The following is a 17930-nucleotide window of genomic DNA, read 5'->3' as shown; positions in this document are numbered from 1 at the left end:
ATATATATATTAGGGCTGGGCAACGTTAACGCGCTAACGTTGCGTTAATTATTGAGGTCATTATCGCCGACAATTTTGTTCCTCCCCTTAACGCTACATTTTTTGGGGGGTTTTTTTTAGCCTTATGACTGTTGCTCGTTGCCTTTTATTTTGAAAGAGTCAGTCGGGAGCGAGCTTATGCTGCTGCTTCCTGCTGATAGCTGAGTTCACACAGAAAACGACACGAGGATCGAGAAAAGTACAGGCTATGCAATGCACAACAAAAAATGCAGAAAGACGCCGAACTTTTGAATGGACATTTTCGGTGCAAAGTTCTACAGGATCAGGCCCAGATCAAATTTTTTTTTACGCATCGTTCGTCATCGGTAAAAAAAAAAAAAAAAAAAATCTTGAATAATCTCGAATAGCCGAACGTGTCCCCACGGTGAACACAGCTTTTCGGTGGTTTTCATGTCAACTTATAGTCCGTAAATTATACGGATTTTTCCGAGTTTCAGAGTCATACGGACGTACAAATAAAGTCGGATATTCAGGGTTTGGTCTGTAATAAACCATTTCTGCAGCGCAGCTCCACTTTGAAACCATGAACCATTGAAGCAATGCTTCGATCCAATAGCTCGTTGGTTCTTAGTCCGCTTCTTAACCCCTCTCAAAGCCATTAAAATATCGTCAGTCACTTTTGTGTGGATTAAAGTCACTAACTGGGACTCTTGTCTTGTTGCTGTCAAGAAACGAGAATTGTCCTCCATTCCGTTCACACAGCTCGAAACGCTGTGCGGCTGAGACAGAGTCCGGTCGGAATTAATAACTTCAAAATGAATCGCCGCTTTAAATAAAATGACACCTCTTTCCAAATGTAATACAGACAAGAAACTACAATCGACTAAAACATTTTTTTTTTTCCTCCCAAAATGAAACGTGCTGTATTTTCTTTTCAAATTACATCCTGAAGTGAAGCACAGCAGCTCTAAGCTCAGCTCAGATATATGGAAACACATTCATGCCAACGTCTGAAAGGAAATGCATTTGACAAAAACTACAGATTTTGTTTATTCCTATTTATGTCCAGAGATCAAGGATTCACCATGTAGAGTTCATTATGTACAAAGTTTAAGGATCCAGTGACCAAATTCATATTTATTTACTTTAAGACTCAATAAAATGTTCAATTTCAATTCAATTTAATCGGCTTATAAAGTGCCAAATCACAACAAAATCTAAATATACTAAAACAAATACATCACAATTGTACACATATCAAATTGTGGTATGTGTACAACTGTGACGTATTTGTTTTAGTACATTTAGTCATGGACATGAATATTGTTATTTTGATATGAAACAGGATAACAAATGACCTGCCAGTGGTTTTATATTTGATTTCATTAGTGTGTTTCAGTTGAAATTTACATTTTCAAATTTATGCAATGTTCATTTACATTTTCAAATAAAACTGCTTTTAAGCGGCTTCTGAATTCATTTTTGGGTTTCACATATACCATGCGATTAATCATGATTTTTTAGAAAGTCATTGAGTTAATGCAATTAAGATTTTTTACGTTTGCCCACCCCTAATATATATATATATATATATATATATATATATATACATACACACACACACACGAGGTCTGTTAGAAAAGTATCGGACCTTATTTTTTTTTTCAAAAACCTGATGGATTTGAATCATGTGTGCTTGCATGAGCCAACCTTGAACCTTCGTGCGCATGCGTGATTTTTTTTCACACCTGTCGGTTGCGTCATTCATCTGTGAGCAGGCTTTGAGTGAGCACTGGTCCTCCCCCCTCGTCTGATTTTCATTGCGAGGAAAATGCCTGAACGATTGGAGCAGCGCTGAATCAATTTTTTCCAGAAACTGTGAGAGACAGCCAGGTGGAAACCATTCGGAAGATTCAGACGGCTTTCGGTGGCTTTTCAGTCGAGTGAGTATGTAAGAGCTGGACACGTCACAACATGTCCTGTGAGACTTCAACACTGAGGTGCTTTTTGTTCTGCGCCATTAGTGGCTCCATCCCGACGCGCAAACCCTCCGCATTTCTTTCATTACAAAAGCTTTTTTCACAGTGGAATGTGCAGAAAAAGTGCTGATGTCCACCTCTTATGCAATTTCTCTGGTAGTCAGACGAGGTCCCGGATCAACACAGCGTTCACTTTGGAAATGATCTGGTCGTTTCAGCCTGTCAATGGCCTCCGCCATTGTGCGCCATCTTTAAACAAGTTGTAACACTCCTTAATCTGTGTGATGCCCATAGGATTGTCACCGAAAGCCATCTGAATCTTCCCAATGGTTTCCACCTGGCTGTCTCTCACAGTTTCTGGAAAAATTTGATCCTTTCCTTGCAATGAAAATTCAACGAGGGGGGAGGACCAGTGCTCACACAAAGCCTGCTCACAGGCAAATGACGCAACCGACAGGCGTGAAAAAAAATCACGCATGCACACGAAGGTTCAAGGTTGGCTCATGCAAGCACACGATTCAAATCCATCAGGTTTTTGAAAAAAAAAAAGGTCTGATACTTTTCTAACAGACACATATACATATATATATATATATACATATACATATATATATACATATACATATATATATATATATATATATATATATATACACACACACACAAGCTCTGTCAATAAAGTATAGGTCCTTTTTATTTTTTTCAAAAACTATATGGACTTCATTCATATGTTTTTACATCAGACATGCTTGAACCCTCGTGCGCATGCCTGAGTTTTTCCACACCTGTCGGTGACGTCATTCGCCTGTGAGCACTCTTTGTGGGAGGAGTCGTCCAGCCCCTCGTCGGAATTCCTTTGTCTGAGAAGTTGCTGAGAGACTGGCGCTTTGTTTGATCAAAATTTTTTCTAAACCTGTGAGACACATCGAAGTGGACACGGTTCAAAAAATTAAGCTGGTTTTCGGTGAAAATTTTAACGGCTGATGAGAGATTTTGAGGTGATACTGTCGCTTTAAGGACTTCCCACAGAGCGAGACGTCGTGCAACACTCCCAGGTGCCGTCGTCAGCCTGTTTCAAGCTGAAAACCTCCACATTTCAGGCTCTATTGATCCAGGACATCGTGAGAGAACAGAGAAGTTTCAGAATAAGTCGGTTTCAGCATTTTATCCGGATATTCCACTGTTAAAGGAGATTTTTTTAATGAAAGACGTGCGGGCGGATTGCAGCGTCGGCTCACAGCCGCTGCGATGCTCCGCCACAGGAAAAACACCTCCGTTGGAAGCCTTAAGGACAAATTGGAACATGCCCAGCTGTTAAACAATTTCTCATATACTCACTCCACTGAAAGCCATCAAAAGCCACCTGGATTTTACAAATGGTTATCAACACGGAGGTGTTTTTCCTGTGCTGCCGCACCGCACCGGCTGCGTCCCGACGCGCGGACCCGTCCGCACGTCTTTCATTAAAAAAATCTCCTTTAACAGTGGAATATCCGGATAAAATTCTGAAACCGACTTCTTCTGAAACTTCTCTGTTCTCTCACGACGTCCTGGATCAATAGAGCCTGAAATGTGGAGGTTTTCAGCTTGAAACAGGCTGACAACAGCGCCTGGGAGTGCTGCGCGACGCCTCGCTCCGTGGGAAGTCCTTAAAGCGACAGTATCACCTCAAAATCTCTCATCAGCCGTTAAAAATTTCACCAGCTTAATTTTTCGAACCTTGTCCACTTCGATGTGTCTCTCAGGTTTAGAAAAAATTTTGATCAAACAAAGAGCCAGTCTCTCAGCAACTTCTCAGACAAAGGAATTCCGACGAGGGGCTGGACGACTCCTCCCACAAGGAGTGCTCACAGGCGAATGACATCACCGACAGGCGTGGAAAAACTCACGCATGCGCACGAGGGTTCAAGCATGTCTGACATAAAAACATATGAATGAAATCCATATAGTTTTTGAAAAAAAATAAAAAGGACCTATACTTTATTGATAGCCCTCGTATATATATATATATATATATATATATACACACACGAGGTCTGTTAGAAAAGTATCCGACCTTTTTATTTTTTTCAAAAACCATATGGATTTGAATCACGTGTGATTGCATCAGCCAAGCTTGAACCTTCGTGCGCATGCGTAAGTTTCTTCAGGCCTGTCGGTTGCGTCATTCGCCTGTGAGCAGGCTTTGTGTGAGCACTGGTCCACCCCTCTCGTCGTTTTTTTATTGCGAATAAATGTCTGAACGATTTGGAGCTTTGCTGCATCAGTTTTTTTCCAGAAACTGTGAGAGACCTTCAGGTGGACACCGTTCAGAAAATTAATATGGCTTTCAGGGACGATTTTATGGGGATTACACAGATTAAGGAGTGATCCAGATGGTTTAAAGACCGCCCACAGCGTCTGAGAGCGCGCCGCGCTCCGATCGACAGGCTCAAACCCCGCTGAAACAACCAGATCATTTCCAACGTGAAGGCTTTGTTGATCCGGAAGTGATATCACTTCCTGTTCCGGAGCACAGCGGTGTTTTTCTGTATCTGTTAGCTGTTTAATCTGCGCAGTTAGATTGATCTAGTTATCTAGATTACGATTTGTTTCCCAGTGTAATCTTTACGTGCCTTAACTAAAGCACTCATTCTGCTGAATCACCTCTAAATTATTTACACATTATTCACTTTGCGTGTTTTTAGGAATCCGCTAGCTTAGCGTAGCTACTAGCTCTTAGCCGATTTAGCATGGCGGCTTCTCCTGTCTCTCCCGCACTTTTCTGCTCTGGGTGTGAAATGTTTAGTTATTCCTCGGCCTCCTTTAGCAGTAATGGTACTTGTAATAAGTGTAGCTTATTCGTAGCTTTGGAGGCCAGGCTGGGCGAATTGGAGACTCGGCTCCGCACCGTGGAAAATTCTACAGCTAGCCAGGCCCCTGTAGTCGGTGCGGACCAAGGTAGCTTAGCCGCCGTTAGTTCCCCCCTGGCAGATCCCGAGCAGCCGGGAAGGCAGGCTGACTGGGTGACTGTGAGGAGGAAGCGTAGCCCTAAACAGAAGCCCCGTGTACACCGCCAACCCGTTCACATTTCTAACCGTTTTTCCCCACTCGACGATACACTCGCCGAGGATCAAACTCTGGTTATTGGCGACTCTGTTTTGAGAAATGTGAAGTTAGCGACACCAGCAACCATAGTCAATTGTCTTCCGGGGGCCAGAGCAGGCGACATTGAAGGAAATTTGAAACTGCTGGTTAAGGCTAAGCGTAAATTTGGTAAGATTGTAATTCACGTCGGCAGTAATGACACCCGGTTACGCCAATCGGAGGTCACTAAAATTAACATTAAATCGGTGTGTAACTTTGCAAAAACAATGTCGGACTCTGTAGTTTTCTCTGGGCCCCTCCCCAATCGGACCGGGAGTGACATGTTTAGCCGCATGTTCTCCTTGAATTGCTGGCTGTCTGAGTGGTGTCCAAAAAATGAGGTGGGCTTCATAGATAATTGGCAAAGCTTCTGGGGAAAACCTGGTCTTGTTAGGAGAGACGGCATCCATCCCACTTTGGATGGAGCAGCTCTCATTTCTAGAAATCTGGCTAATTTTCTTAAATCCTCCAAACCGTGACTATCCAGGGTTGGGACCAGGAAGCAGAGTTGTAGTCTTACACACCTCTCTGCAGCTTCTCTCCCCCTGCCATCCCCTCATTACCCCATCCCCGTAGAGACGGTGCCTGCTCCCAGACTACCAATAACCAGCAAAAATCTATTTAAGCATAAAAATTCAAAAAGAAAAAATAATATAGCACCTTCTACTGCACCACAGACTAAAACAGTTAAATGTGGTCTATTAAACATTAGGTCTCTCTCTTCTAAGTCCCTGTTGGTAAATGATATAATAATTGATCAACATATTGATTTATTCTGCCTTACAGAAACCTGGTTACAGCAGGATGAATATGTTAGTTTAAATGAGTCAACACCCCCGAGTCACACTAACTGTCAGAATGCTCGTAGCACGGGCCGGGGCGGTGGATTAGCAGCAATCTTCCATTCCAGCTTATTAATTAATCAAAAACCCAGACAGAGCTTTAATTCATTTGAAAGCTTGTCTCTTAGTCTTGTCCATCCAAATTGGAAGTCCCAAAAACCAGTTTTATTTGTTATTATCTATCGTCCACCTGGTCGTTACTGTGAGTTTCTCTGTGAATTTTCAGACCTTTTGTCTGACTTAGTGCTTAGCTCAGATAAGATAATTATAGGGGGCGATTTTAACATCCACACAGATGCTGAGAATGACAGCCTCAACACTGCATTTAATCTATTATTAGACTCTATTGGCTTTGCTCAAAAAGTAAATGAGTCCACCCACCACTTTAATCATATCTTAGATCTTGTTCTGACTTATGGTATGGAAATAGAAGACTTAACAGTATTCCCTGAAAACTCCCTTCTGTCTGATCATTTTTTAATAACATTTACATTTACTCTGATGGACTACCCAGCAGTAGGGAATAAGTTTCATTACACTAGAAGTCTTTCAGAAAGCGCTGTAACTAGGTTTAAGGATATGATTCCTTCTTTATGTTCTCTAATGCCATATAACAACACAGTGCAGAATAGCTACCTAAACTCTGTAAGGGAGATAGAGTATCTCGTCAATAGTTTTACATCCTCATTGAAGACAACTTTGGATGCTGTAGCTCCTCTGAAAAAGAGAGCTTTAAATCAGAAGTGTCTGACTCCATGGTATAACTCTCAAACTCGTAGCTTAAAGCAGATAACCCGTAAGTTGGAGAGGAAATGGCGTCTCACTAATTTAGAAGATCTTCACTTAGCCTGGAAAAAGAGTCTGTTGCTCTATAAAAAAGCCCTCCGTAAAGCTAGGACATCTTTCTACTCATCACTAATTGAAGAAAATAAGAACAACCCCAGGTTTCTTTTCAGCACTGTAGCCAGGCTGACAAAGAGTCAGAGCTCTACTGAGCTGAGTATTCCATTATCTTTAACTAGTAATGAGTTCATGACTTTCTTTGCTAACAAAATTTTAACTATTAGAGAAAAAATTACTCATAACCATCCCAAAGACGTATCGTTATCTTTGGCTGCTTTCAGTGATGCCGGTATTTGGTTAGACTCTTTCTCTCCGATTGTTCTGTCTGAGTTATTTTCATTAGTTACTTCATCCAAACCATCAACATGTTTATTAGACCCCATTCCTACCAGGCTGCTCAAGGAAGCCCTACCATTATTTAATGCTTCGATCTTAAATATGATCAATCTATCTTTGTTAGTTGGCTATGTACCACAGGCTTTTAAGGTGGCAGTAATTAAACCATTACTTAAAAAGCCATCACTTGACCCAGCTATCTTAGCTAATTATAGGCCAATCTCCAACCTTCCTTTTCTCTCAAAAATTCTTGAAAGGGTAGTTGTAAAACAGCTAACTGATCATCTGCAGAGGAATGGTCTATTTGAAGAGTTTCAGTCAGGTTTTAGAATTCATCATAGTACAGAAACAGCATTAGTGAAGGTTACAAATGATCTTCTTATGGCCTCGGACAGTGGACTCATCTCTGTGCTTGTTCTGTTAGACCTCAGTGCTGCTTTTGATACTGTTGACCATAAAATTTTATTACAGAGATTAGAGCATGCCATAGGTATTAAAGGCACTGCGCTGCGGTGGTTTGAATCATATTTGTCTAATAGATTACAATTTGTTCATGTAAATGGGGAATCTTCTTCACAGACTAAAGCTAATTATGGAGTTCCACAAGGTTCTGTGCTAGGACCAATTTTATTCACTTTATATATGCTTCCCTTAGGCAGTATTATTAGACGGTACTGCTTAAATTTTCATTGTTACGCAGATGATACCCAGCTTTATCTATCCATGAAGCCAGAGGACACACACCAATTAGCTAAACTGCAGGATTGTCTTACAGACATAAAGACATGGATGACCTCTAATTTCCTGCTTTTAAACTCAGATAAAACTGAAGTTATTGTTCTTGGCCCCACAAATCTTAGAAACATGGTGTCTAACCAGATCCTTACTCTGGATGGCATTACCCTGACCTCTAGTAATACTGTGAGAAATCTCTCAGACTGCAGGCTTACTTGTAGTTCCTAGGGTTTGTAAGAGTAGAATGGGAGGCAGAGCCTTCAGCTTTCAGGCTCCTCTCCTGTGGAACCAGCTCCCAATTCAGATCAGGGAGACAGACACCCTCTCTACTTTTAAGATTAGGCTTAAAACTTTCCTTTTTGCTAAAGCTTATAGTTAGGGCTGGATCAGGTGACCCTGAACCATCCCTTAGTTATGCTGCTATAGACGTAGACTGCTGGGGGGTTCCCATGATGCACTGTTTCTTTCTCTTTTTGCTCTGTATGCACCACTCTGCATTTAATCATTAGTGATCGATCTCTGCTCCCCTCCACAGCATGTCTTTTTCCTGGTTCTCTCCCTCAGCCCCAACCAGTCCCAGCAGAAGACTGCCCCTCCCTGAGCCTGGTTCTGCTGGAGGTTTCTTCCTGTTAAAAGGGAGTTTTTCCTTCCCACTGTAGCCAAGTGCTTGCTCACAGGGGGTCGTTTTGACCGTTGGGGTTTACATCATTATTGTATGGCCTTGCCTTACAATATAAAGCGCCTTGGGGCAACTGTTTGTTGTGATTTGGCGCTATATAAAAAAAAAATTGATTGATTGATTGATTGATCCGGGACGTCGTCTGACTTTCACAAAAAGGCAGAAGGCGTGTATATCAGCACTTTTCGGCACATTCCACTGTTACAGGAGTTTTTTTCATGGAAAGAAAAGCGGAGGGACGCGCCACTGAGCCGTTCATAACGCGGCACAAAACCACCTCCGTGTTGGTCTCACAGGACGGCTTTCAGGTGGATTTCAGACGGATGTCGGTTGCTTTTCAGTCGTGTGATTATCCAAGAAATTGAGCATGAGCTGGACATGCCCCAACATGTCCTGTGAGGCTTCATGTGGCTCCACCGCGACGCGCGGAATTCCGCTCCTCTTTCCATGACAAAAACTCCTGTAACAGTGGAATGTGCCGTTCATTTCTAAACTGGACGCTGTCTTGATCCGGTATGTCATCTGACTAGCACAGGAATTGTGAAAAGACGTGGACATCAGCACTTTTTCAGCACACTGAGACAGATGTGCGGAGTTCTGTGCGTTGTGGTCTAGCCGCATGGCGCAAAGCAACGCCGTGATGAAAAAAATTGATGCAGCAAAGCTCCAAATCATTCATATATACTCAACAAAAATATAAACGCAACACTTTTGGTTTTGCTCCCATTTTGTATGCGATGAACTCAAAGATCTAAAACTTTTTCCACATATACAATATCACCATTTCTCTCAAATATTGTTCACAAACCAGTCTAAATCTGTGATAGTGAGCACTTCTCCTTTGCTGAGATAATCCATCCCACCTCACAGGTGTGCCATATCAAGATGCTGATTAGACACCATGATTAGTGCACAAGTGTGCCTTAGACTGTCCACAATAAAAGGCCACTCTGAAAGATGCAGTTTTATCACACAGCACAATGCCACAGATGTCGCAAGATTTGAGGGAGCGTGCAATTGGCATGCTGACAGCAGGAATGTCAACCAGAGCTGTTGCTCGTGTATTGAATGTTCATTTCTCTACCATAAGCCGTCTCCAAAGGCGTTTCAGAGAATTTGGCACTACATCCAACCAGCCTCACAACCGCAGACCACGTGTAACCACACCAGCCCAGGACCTCCACATCCAGCATGTTCACCTCCAAGATCGTCTGAGACCAGCCACTCGGACAGTTGCTGGAACAATCGGTTTGCATAACCAAAGAATTTCTGCACAAACTGTCAGAAACCGTCTCAGGGAAGCTCATCTGCATGCTCGCCATCCTCATCGGGGTCTCGACCTGACTCCAGTTCGTCGTCGTAACCGATTTGAGTGGGCAAATGCTCACATTCGCTGCTGTTTGGCACGTTGGTGAGGTGTTCTCTTCACGGATGATGCGAAGGAGATGTGTTGCACTGCATGAGGCAAATGGTGGTCACACCAGATACTGACTGGTATCCCCCCCCAATAAAACAAAACTGCACCTTTCAGAGTGGCCTTTTATTGTGGGCAGTCTAAGGCACACCTGTGCACTAATCATGGTGTCTAATCAGCATCTTGGTATGGCACACTTGTGAGGTGGGATGGATTATCTCAGCAAAGGAGAAGTGCTCACTATCACAGATTTCGACTGGTTTGTGAACAATATTTGAGGGAAATGGTGATATTGTGTATGTGGAAAAAGTTTTAGATCTTTGAGTTCATCTCATACAAAATGGGAGCAAAACCAAAAGTGTTGCGTTTATATTTTTGTTGAGTATATTTATTCGCAATAAAAAAAAACGACGAGAGGGGTGGACCAGTGCTCACACAAAGCCTACTCACAGGCGAATGACGCAACCGACAGGCGTGAAAAAACTCACGCATGTGCACGAAGGTTCAAGCTTGGCTGATGCAATCACACGTGATTCAAATCCATATGGTTTTTGAAAAAAATAAAAAGGTCGGATACTTTTCTCACAGACCTTATAGATAGATAGACAGATAGACAGATAGATGTATGTATGTATAGATGTATGTATGTATGCATGTATAGATGTAGGTAGAGGCTCGTATTAACACAGATTACCCAGAAACTGGACAGCTGTGTGACCATAATGAGAGCGTCCACTTTTAGCTTGCTATAAGCTAAGCTAGTGGCGTTCGTGAGAGTGTGACTTAAATCCTCTCAAACAGACCGACAATTCACTGTTGGTCATGCAGAAAATCAAATAATAATCACGCTGTCTGCATCACTGGAGTGTTCTGACAAAAATCCAATAGTGCTGAGAAAGGACCATACAACAAATCAGCAAGAGACCAAATCCAATCCAGAGACACGGGAACAGGATAAAGCAGCAAGAAACAAACATAAAGGAGACAACATCCAAGGAATTTCCACATGCTTCACATCCACTAAAGGGGCTCACACCACCTCCTGTGCTTCCTCCCTAAAATGCTCATATCTCTCAGAACAACACAATGTTTCGCTAAGTGAAATACGGCTAAAAAAAAAAAAAAAAAAAAAATCATCCAGCATAATCCAAGCGAATGACTCCTTCCAGATCACCTCTCAGAGTTTGGTACGTTACATTTTGGAGGAGGATGTGGCTTGACAGCTAAACCCAATCAATATCTTCAGAGATAGGCTGGTTTCCCATTCATGATTTTTGTCTTGACAATTTCAAAAATAAGGAAATCCGCCCTGATTCATCACAGCAGCAGCTCAAAGTTGTGTGCCATAGATAGATTATATACAATTACACATCAGGTTGCTGTCTAGGCTTTTGCAAGCAGTGATGGGGACAGCTAACTGAAAAGTTAGCTTCGATAACCATTAAACCAGTAACTGAAAAGTAAACTTTTAGAACGTTAAACAGATAAACCACAAAAAAGTTTTAGTATTGACTCAGTTGCGGACACATTGGATTACACTGTCGGCTACTGATAAGCCAGTTCTGAGTTTAAGCGCCGCAGGGGCTGCTGGGTAAATTCAATGGTGATCACAAACACAAATCAAACACACAAAAAATAAATAAATAAAAAATGAAACCCCAAACACTGTCATCATCTTTATCAAAAGTAGTAAATCACAGCATTAGAAGTTACAGTTTATCCCTATATTATATCTTTATAAACCCTTAACAGAGCGACAGCTCACCCGTATTGTGTCCACAAACACAAAACAAATACCCGAAAAATAAATGAATAAAAATACTAACTTTTGAGCTGCTTACATACCATTTTTGCCCACAGTGTAACTTCTTGTCTTCTTCCCAGCACCTGTGTGCTTTGACCTGTGAACCGGAAGTGTTAGCTTTTTCTAAGTGTTCATGAACAGGAACTAACATGTATGATTTTAAGGTTTACAAACATTTTTGGCTGTTAAATTTACTCACTTTACCAGCTAAAAAAAAAAAAAAACTGTTAGCATACTGAAAGTTAGCGGAACTAAATTTAGCGGAAGCTAATTGGTCTGCTGATGGTTTTCAAAGTTAGCTGAAATGCTAATCCATTAACCAAAACATTAGCTTCACTAATTAGCGGTTAGGGGATTAGCGGAACTGTGCCCACCACTGATTGCAGGCGACAGAGAATGCAGTCCTGTGACACAGGAGCTACTGGGCATGCCCTCAATAATACTGTGTGCAGTCTATACACTAATGTCTGTGGTTACAACAACATGTTATTACAAAGATATAACATGTCTGTTAACACCTGAAAAACTGTCTTCTGCTGAAGAGTGTGGTATGCCTTTCATGGGATTAATCAATGTTTTTTCCAGAAGAGATTCAAAGAGGTCAGTGAGTCTATGAAGACACACACACACACCACTAGGGATGGGTATCGAGAACTGGTTCCTTTCAGGTATCGTTAAGAAATTATTTTATCCACCGACATCAATAAGCTTTGTGCTTAATGATTCTGTTATCAGTCCTTCAGAGTGGCAGTTGTTTTGGGGAGTGTTTGTCAGGAAAATGATCATTTCTCTACATTGATTACAGACCCTGCAGCAGGTCCGTAATCAATTTTTCTGCAGCGCGGCTTTGCTTTGAACCAATCGAAGCAGTGGTTCGCAGATTGAAGCAACGCTTCGATCTATTGCTTCGTTTATTCTTTCTTTCGCTTAATTTTCCCCCGCTAAAACCCTAAAGAGCATACATCTGTGAGTATTATTTACCTTTTCTATGTTAAACCGACCTGTTATGGTCTTGTGAAACAGTTGATAGATGTATTTTATAACTTAAAAACGGGAGTGATGCTAACGTGTTAGCATGTCTATGGTATTTTCAATGTTAAAAGTTAGCATTAAGCAGTTGCAGCTGTCATCACGTTCAGGTGCATTTGTTTTCAAATTGTAATATTTCTTAAATTTATTTTTGTTTATATATATATATAAAATATACAATTTTAGAGAAAGAGACAAAAATAACCTTAATAGAAACATAACAGAAAATATAAAAGCAACTAACAATAAACATACATAAATAAATAAATACATACAGAAATAAATGTTTCCCATGAACACCTTGTGACTCTTACACCTCCATTTCATCCCTGTCTTATTTAAGTTTAATGACAGTTTGTTTCGGTCAAACCATATTTTCAATGTGTTAATTTCTTCAGTGATTTCCTCCAGAATTATCTGTCAAGCTAGAAAACTGCTGCATCCTAGTAAGAGCAGAATACTACTGGAATGAATCTGAATAAGGAAAGTTGTTTTTTCTTCTCACCTAAATGGATGCTGCACTCACTCCAGTTTATCGTCTGGAATAGTCCCAGATTGCATTTCAGAGGTTCTAGAATTCAAACATTTTCGTGCAAGTGGTGTTGGGGGGTAATTTTGGGTTTCAGCTTTTTTTGTTTTTCATCACTTTCATCCCTGAATATGTCAATCGTGAGTCACTTTTGTGCGGATTAAAGTTACTAACTGGGACTCCTGTCTTGTTGCGAGAAAGAAAAGAGAATCATCCTCCGTTCTGTTCACACAGCTCCAAACGCTGCGCAGCTCTCTGCCGAGTCAAGTTATAACGATAGAATCCAGTCTGAATTAATAACTTCATAGCGAAACACAGTTTTGTTTATTTTGATTTATGTCCAGAGATCAAGGATACAGTGACCAATTTCATATTTATTTACATTAAGACTCAATGAAATACATAGAAAACCTGTAAAGCCTACTTTTAGTACAAAATTCACGAGGTATCGATAAGGGAATCGATAAGGAATCGGATCAATAAGCAGAATCGATAATGGCATCGATATCGATAAAATCTTATCAATACCCATCCCTACACACCACCATGCTGCACTCTGTTGAATGTTCCAGCCAATGCTCGTGCTCTGCTCCAAAACAGAAAATAATCCACATTGCATTTTAATTTAAACCTAGCATCAAAGTGACTTCAACTAAATCCACATTCAAGCAGAAACTATCAATCAATCAATCAATCAATTTTTTATATAGCGCCAAATCACAACAAACAGTTGCCCCAAGGCGCTTTATATTGTAAGGCAAGGCCATACAATAATTATGTAAAACCCCAACGGTCAAAACGACCCCCTGTGAGCAAGCACTTGGCTACAGTGGGAAGGAAAAACTCCCTTTTAACAGGAAGAAACCTCCAGCAGAACCAGGCTCAGGGAGGGGCAGTCTTCTGCTGGGACTGGTTGGGGCTGAGGGAGAGAACCAGGAAAAAGACATGCTGTGGGGGGGAGCAGAGATCGATCACTAATGATTAAATGCAGAGTGGTTCATACAGAGCAAAAAGAGAAAGAAACAGTGCATCATGGGAACCCCCCAGCAGTCTACGTCTATAGCAGCATAACTAAGGGATGGTTCAGGGTCACCTGATCCAGCCCTAACTATAAGCTTTAGCAAAAAGGAAAGTTTTAAGCCTAATCTTAAAAGTAGAGAGGGTGTCTGTCTCCCTGATCTGAATTGGGAGCTGGTTCCACAGGAGAGGAGCCTGAAAGCTGAAGGCTCTGCCTCCCATTCTACTCTTACAAACCCTAGGAACTACAAGTAAGCCTGCAGTCTGAGAGCGAAGCGCTCTATTGGGGTGATATGGTACTACGAGGTCCCTAAGATAAGATGGGACCTGATTATTCAAAACCTTATAAGTAAGAAGAAGAATTTTAAATTCTATTCTAGAATTAACAGGAAGCCAATGAAGAGAGGCCAATATGGGTGAGATATGCTCTCTCCTTCTAGTCCCCGTTAGCACTCTAGCTATCCAGTGAAAGACTCGCTAGCAGGCTTTTAATGAGCCTTTCATTGGATTAAGGTGTGTTGGTGCAGGGAGACAACTAAGAGTGTCAGGAAGGTAGATCTCAAGGACCAAACTTGGGCACCCTTGCAGTAAGGAAATAAAAATCAAACCCATCTCTACAGTAAAATATGCTCATTGCCCCATCTATAAAAACACTAACTGGTCAGCATCCTGCAATGCCACTATTACCACAGACTACACACCACAGCATACCCTGCCTGGGTAACTGACTGTCTTTTTGATTCATAAAAGTGAACAATCAAGCGCCAGAAACTGACCATGGGAAACCTGCTTTATGCACAGACACACAGAACCAATAACAAAAGTCAACCTTCAGGGTCAGACAAGTGCAAACAATACACATGCAGAGGTATTTATGTTACCATGACAACACTAAAATAATTAGCCCACATTGACGAAAAAACAAACAAACAAACAAAAACAGGAATCATTCTCTGGTGACTGGCACAGCTTTTAGCACAGTGAAGACGGGTTGGGACGAATAATGAAACTAATTAGTCAACGAGTCAACACCATTAGTCATCGACTAGTCTGCGACTAAATTTGACATTGAATGAATTAAGCCAGGGCAGCACGGTGGCTTAGTGGTTAGCACTGTTGCCTCACAGTGAGAAGGTTATGGGTTCAATTCCCGCCTGTGCATTCATTTACTCGGCATAGACGACCCGTGTGAGCCGACTAATTCACCTGCCAAGGTTAACACACTTTCTTCACTGAGTTAAGGGAGTGGTGGCAGCTCCAGTAGGTAAATTCTTTTCAGGGTTAAATGAACTTAATAAATGGTTCTCAATTAGTTCAATAAAAAACAGTCGACTAGTTGGATGTTAGATAGTTGTGGTTGACTATTACGACTAGTCATCCCATCCCTAGTGAAGACATTACCATCAGCACAGGCTGTAATCAGATTTATTATCGTTTGGAAGGTTTACATTGATGTTTATGAACGCTATTTCATGAGGACACCTTCCATGCCCGTCCTTTTCAGCTTGCCAGTTCTCCTTTTAGAGTCTGCCACCTCGTTCTTTCTGTCATTTCTCCTAACACCACTCAGTGTGCTCCCCTCAACTCAGTTTGAGTGGAAGTGTCGAACTAACCTCTCCAGGACAAAGTGGCAACCACCACAGCCAGATGCCTACATTCGTGAGATTGGGATGGATTAGTGGTCCGCCTGGGTGGTTGCCAATCAGAGCTCAGAGTGATTCTGCAGCTTGGTGGATGTGGCGCCCTGCAGCACCAGAACAGACGTGTCTTGTTTCAGTATCAAAGATCAACATCATGCAGTCCTGGTTTTGAGCTGGACTAATGTTTTCAGAGACAGCACAACTAATCCAGACACCAATCCCATGAGATTTCAGCAGATTAACATCATTCTGAGAATCAGCGCTCTGGTCCAGGACACCCCAGCGCACATTTTAAAACAACGGGAATCAGATTCGGGTCACTTCAGACGGCAATGTGATCGCAGCCCAAATGCAAACCAGGATCAAACAAAACACGTGCGTAACCTGTCAGGGGCACGTTGCTGTCGTCCGTGCCACGGAGGATGCGTGGATTTCCTTTGGAGGCCTGGAAACTGCACATAATCTGCTGTCCTTCATCTCCCACCAGCGCGTCACAGTCACGCGTTTGTGCCCGCGGACACGCGTAATTTAAGAACACCGGGCGCTGCACGATCACACGCAGAAATTCACACAAATGCGCGTGGACTGTGATTTCTTATTGATTTCTTTTTTTTTTTTTTATAAGAAAATAAACTGCTAACGCACGCACGCGCTGTCACGCACGCCCCTCCGCTTTGCACTTGCGTGGGGGCAGAAATCGTGCGACGTTTTGCGTCCGTGGGACCGATCCGTGGCGACGTTCTGCAGCAGGAGGCGTCGTTTGTTTTTGTTTACCTCTCGTCCCGCGCGGGCTGCGCGCGCGCCCCTAAATGACAGCTCGCGCCAAACAAACTGAGAAGGAAATAAAAATGAAAAACAGCAAAAAAAAATTGGTTTTATTACCCTCGCTGCTCGGGTTATGCTGAGGTCTTTCATCACTTCCTCAAACGCCGCTGTCTCCTCTGCCTGCTTCTGGTTGTGTAAAGCGATTTTCTCGCTAAATTTCCGCGGATTGTTCGAAGTCGCCATGTTTCTGCTCCGTTTTCCTTCAGTGGTCACTGTCAAGTTAGACAGAATCAAGACAGACACAACTTCCGCTGAACGTGTCTGTGAAGCAGACCCGGTGCGCCGGTCATTAAACGCATCAAATCTGCCTGTCAGTCTAAACAATAAAATGAACTCGCTCAGGAACTGGGAAATGTAGTCAGTTACTGACTACAAAATACTTTGCTATTTTTGAATAAGAACAATAATCACTGGATTACAAAAAAGCAGTGGCGGCACCACAAAATTTTTGTTGGGGGGAGCTGAGGGGGGCTGGGGTAAAAGTTGGAGGGGCTTCACAAAATGTCGTCAAAATGAACAATATATAGTAAATTGCTTCATAAATACCAAGGTATATGTTTTAGTTACCCGTGCTCTTCTAAAATGTGGTATCAATGCACACACACATCACTTAGAATGATTGCAAGTTCAGTAAAGTTGCACATAGGTATACAAACTGAATTCATTGAAATGGTGCTCAAGACAATGCATGGAATCAACCTTACACAAATCATCTATATCAAAGATTTATTGCCAATTCACATTATTGGCAGAATTATTGGAGGGGAGCTGAGGGGGGGGCTTGGCTCATTATTGGGGGGCTTAAGCCCCCCAAGCCCCCCCTTTGGCACCACTACTGCAAAAAAAGTAATGTAATCTGAATACTTACAGATTATTTCACAAACACTTAACTGAAAATGTGCACATGTTAAACACACACAACCCCTCCACACAATTTTGCTAGTAAATGAAATTATAAATAAAAAAGTATCCCTAATCACATCGCTTTCAGTTATATGAAAATTTTCTTTCTCCAAAGAAATTACACAAATTGAACTCAACGTTTATGATGTCGTGGTGCACTTTTTAAACTGAAAATTATAATAATACTGCCACAAATAAAAAGCTGTCAGATTGCTGCGGCTTGAGTTTT

The 17930-nt window shown here is 41.8% G+C and overlaps 1 protein-coding gene across 4 annotated transcripts in view; it reads right to left on the bottom strand.

Moving 5' to 3' along the window:
• Positions 1-17051, bottom strand: part of LOC117522086 (CREB-regulated transcription coactivator 1-like) — a 75874-nt gene extending 58823 nt beyond the window's left edge. For 2 of the 4 annotated variants that reach the window (XM_034183458.1, XM_034183461.1), the window contains exon 1: positions 16856-17047. In XM_034183458.1, coding sequence (XP_034039349.1) covers positions 16856-16981 — 126 coding nt within the window. In that variant the 5' untranslated portion in view covers positions 16982-17047. Of the gene's footprint in view, positions 1-16855 lie in introns of all 4 variants that reach the window. The other 2 variants (XM_034183459.1, XM_034183460.1) reach the window with 2 other exon arrangements.
• Between the last annotated feature and the right edge of the window lie 879 nt (positions 17052-17930).

The sequence above is a fragment of the Thalassophryne amazonica genome, chromosome 12, assembly GCF_902500255.1.
Source record: "Thalassophryne amazonica chromosome 12, fThaAma1.1, whole genome shotgun sequence".
NCBI classification, from domain to species: Eukaryota; Metazoa; Chordata; class Actinopteri; order Batrachoidiformes; family Batrachoididae; genus Thalassophryne; species Thalassophryne amazonica.
The sequence above is the reverse complement of the archived record's forward strand: the minus strand, read 5'-3'. Positions and strand labels throughout refer to the sequence as shown.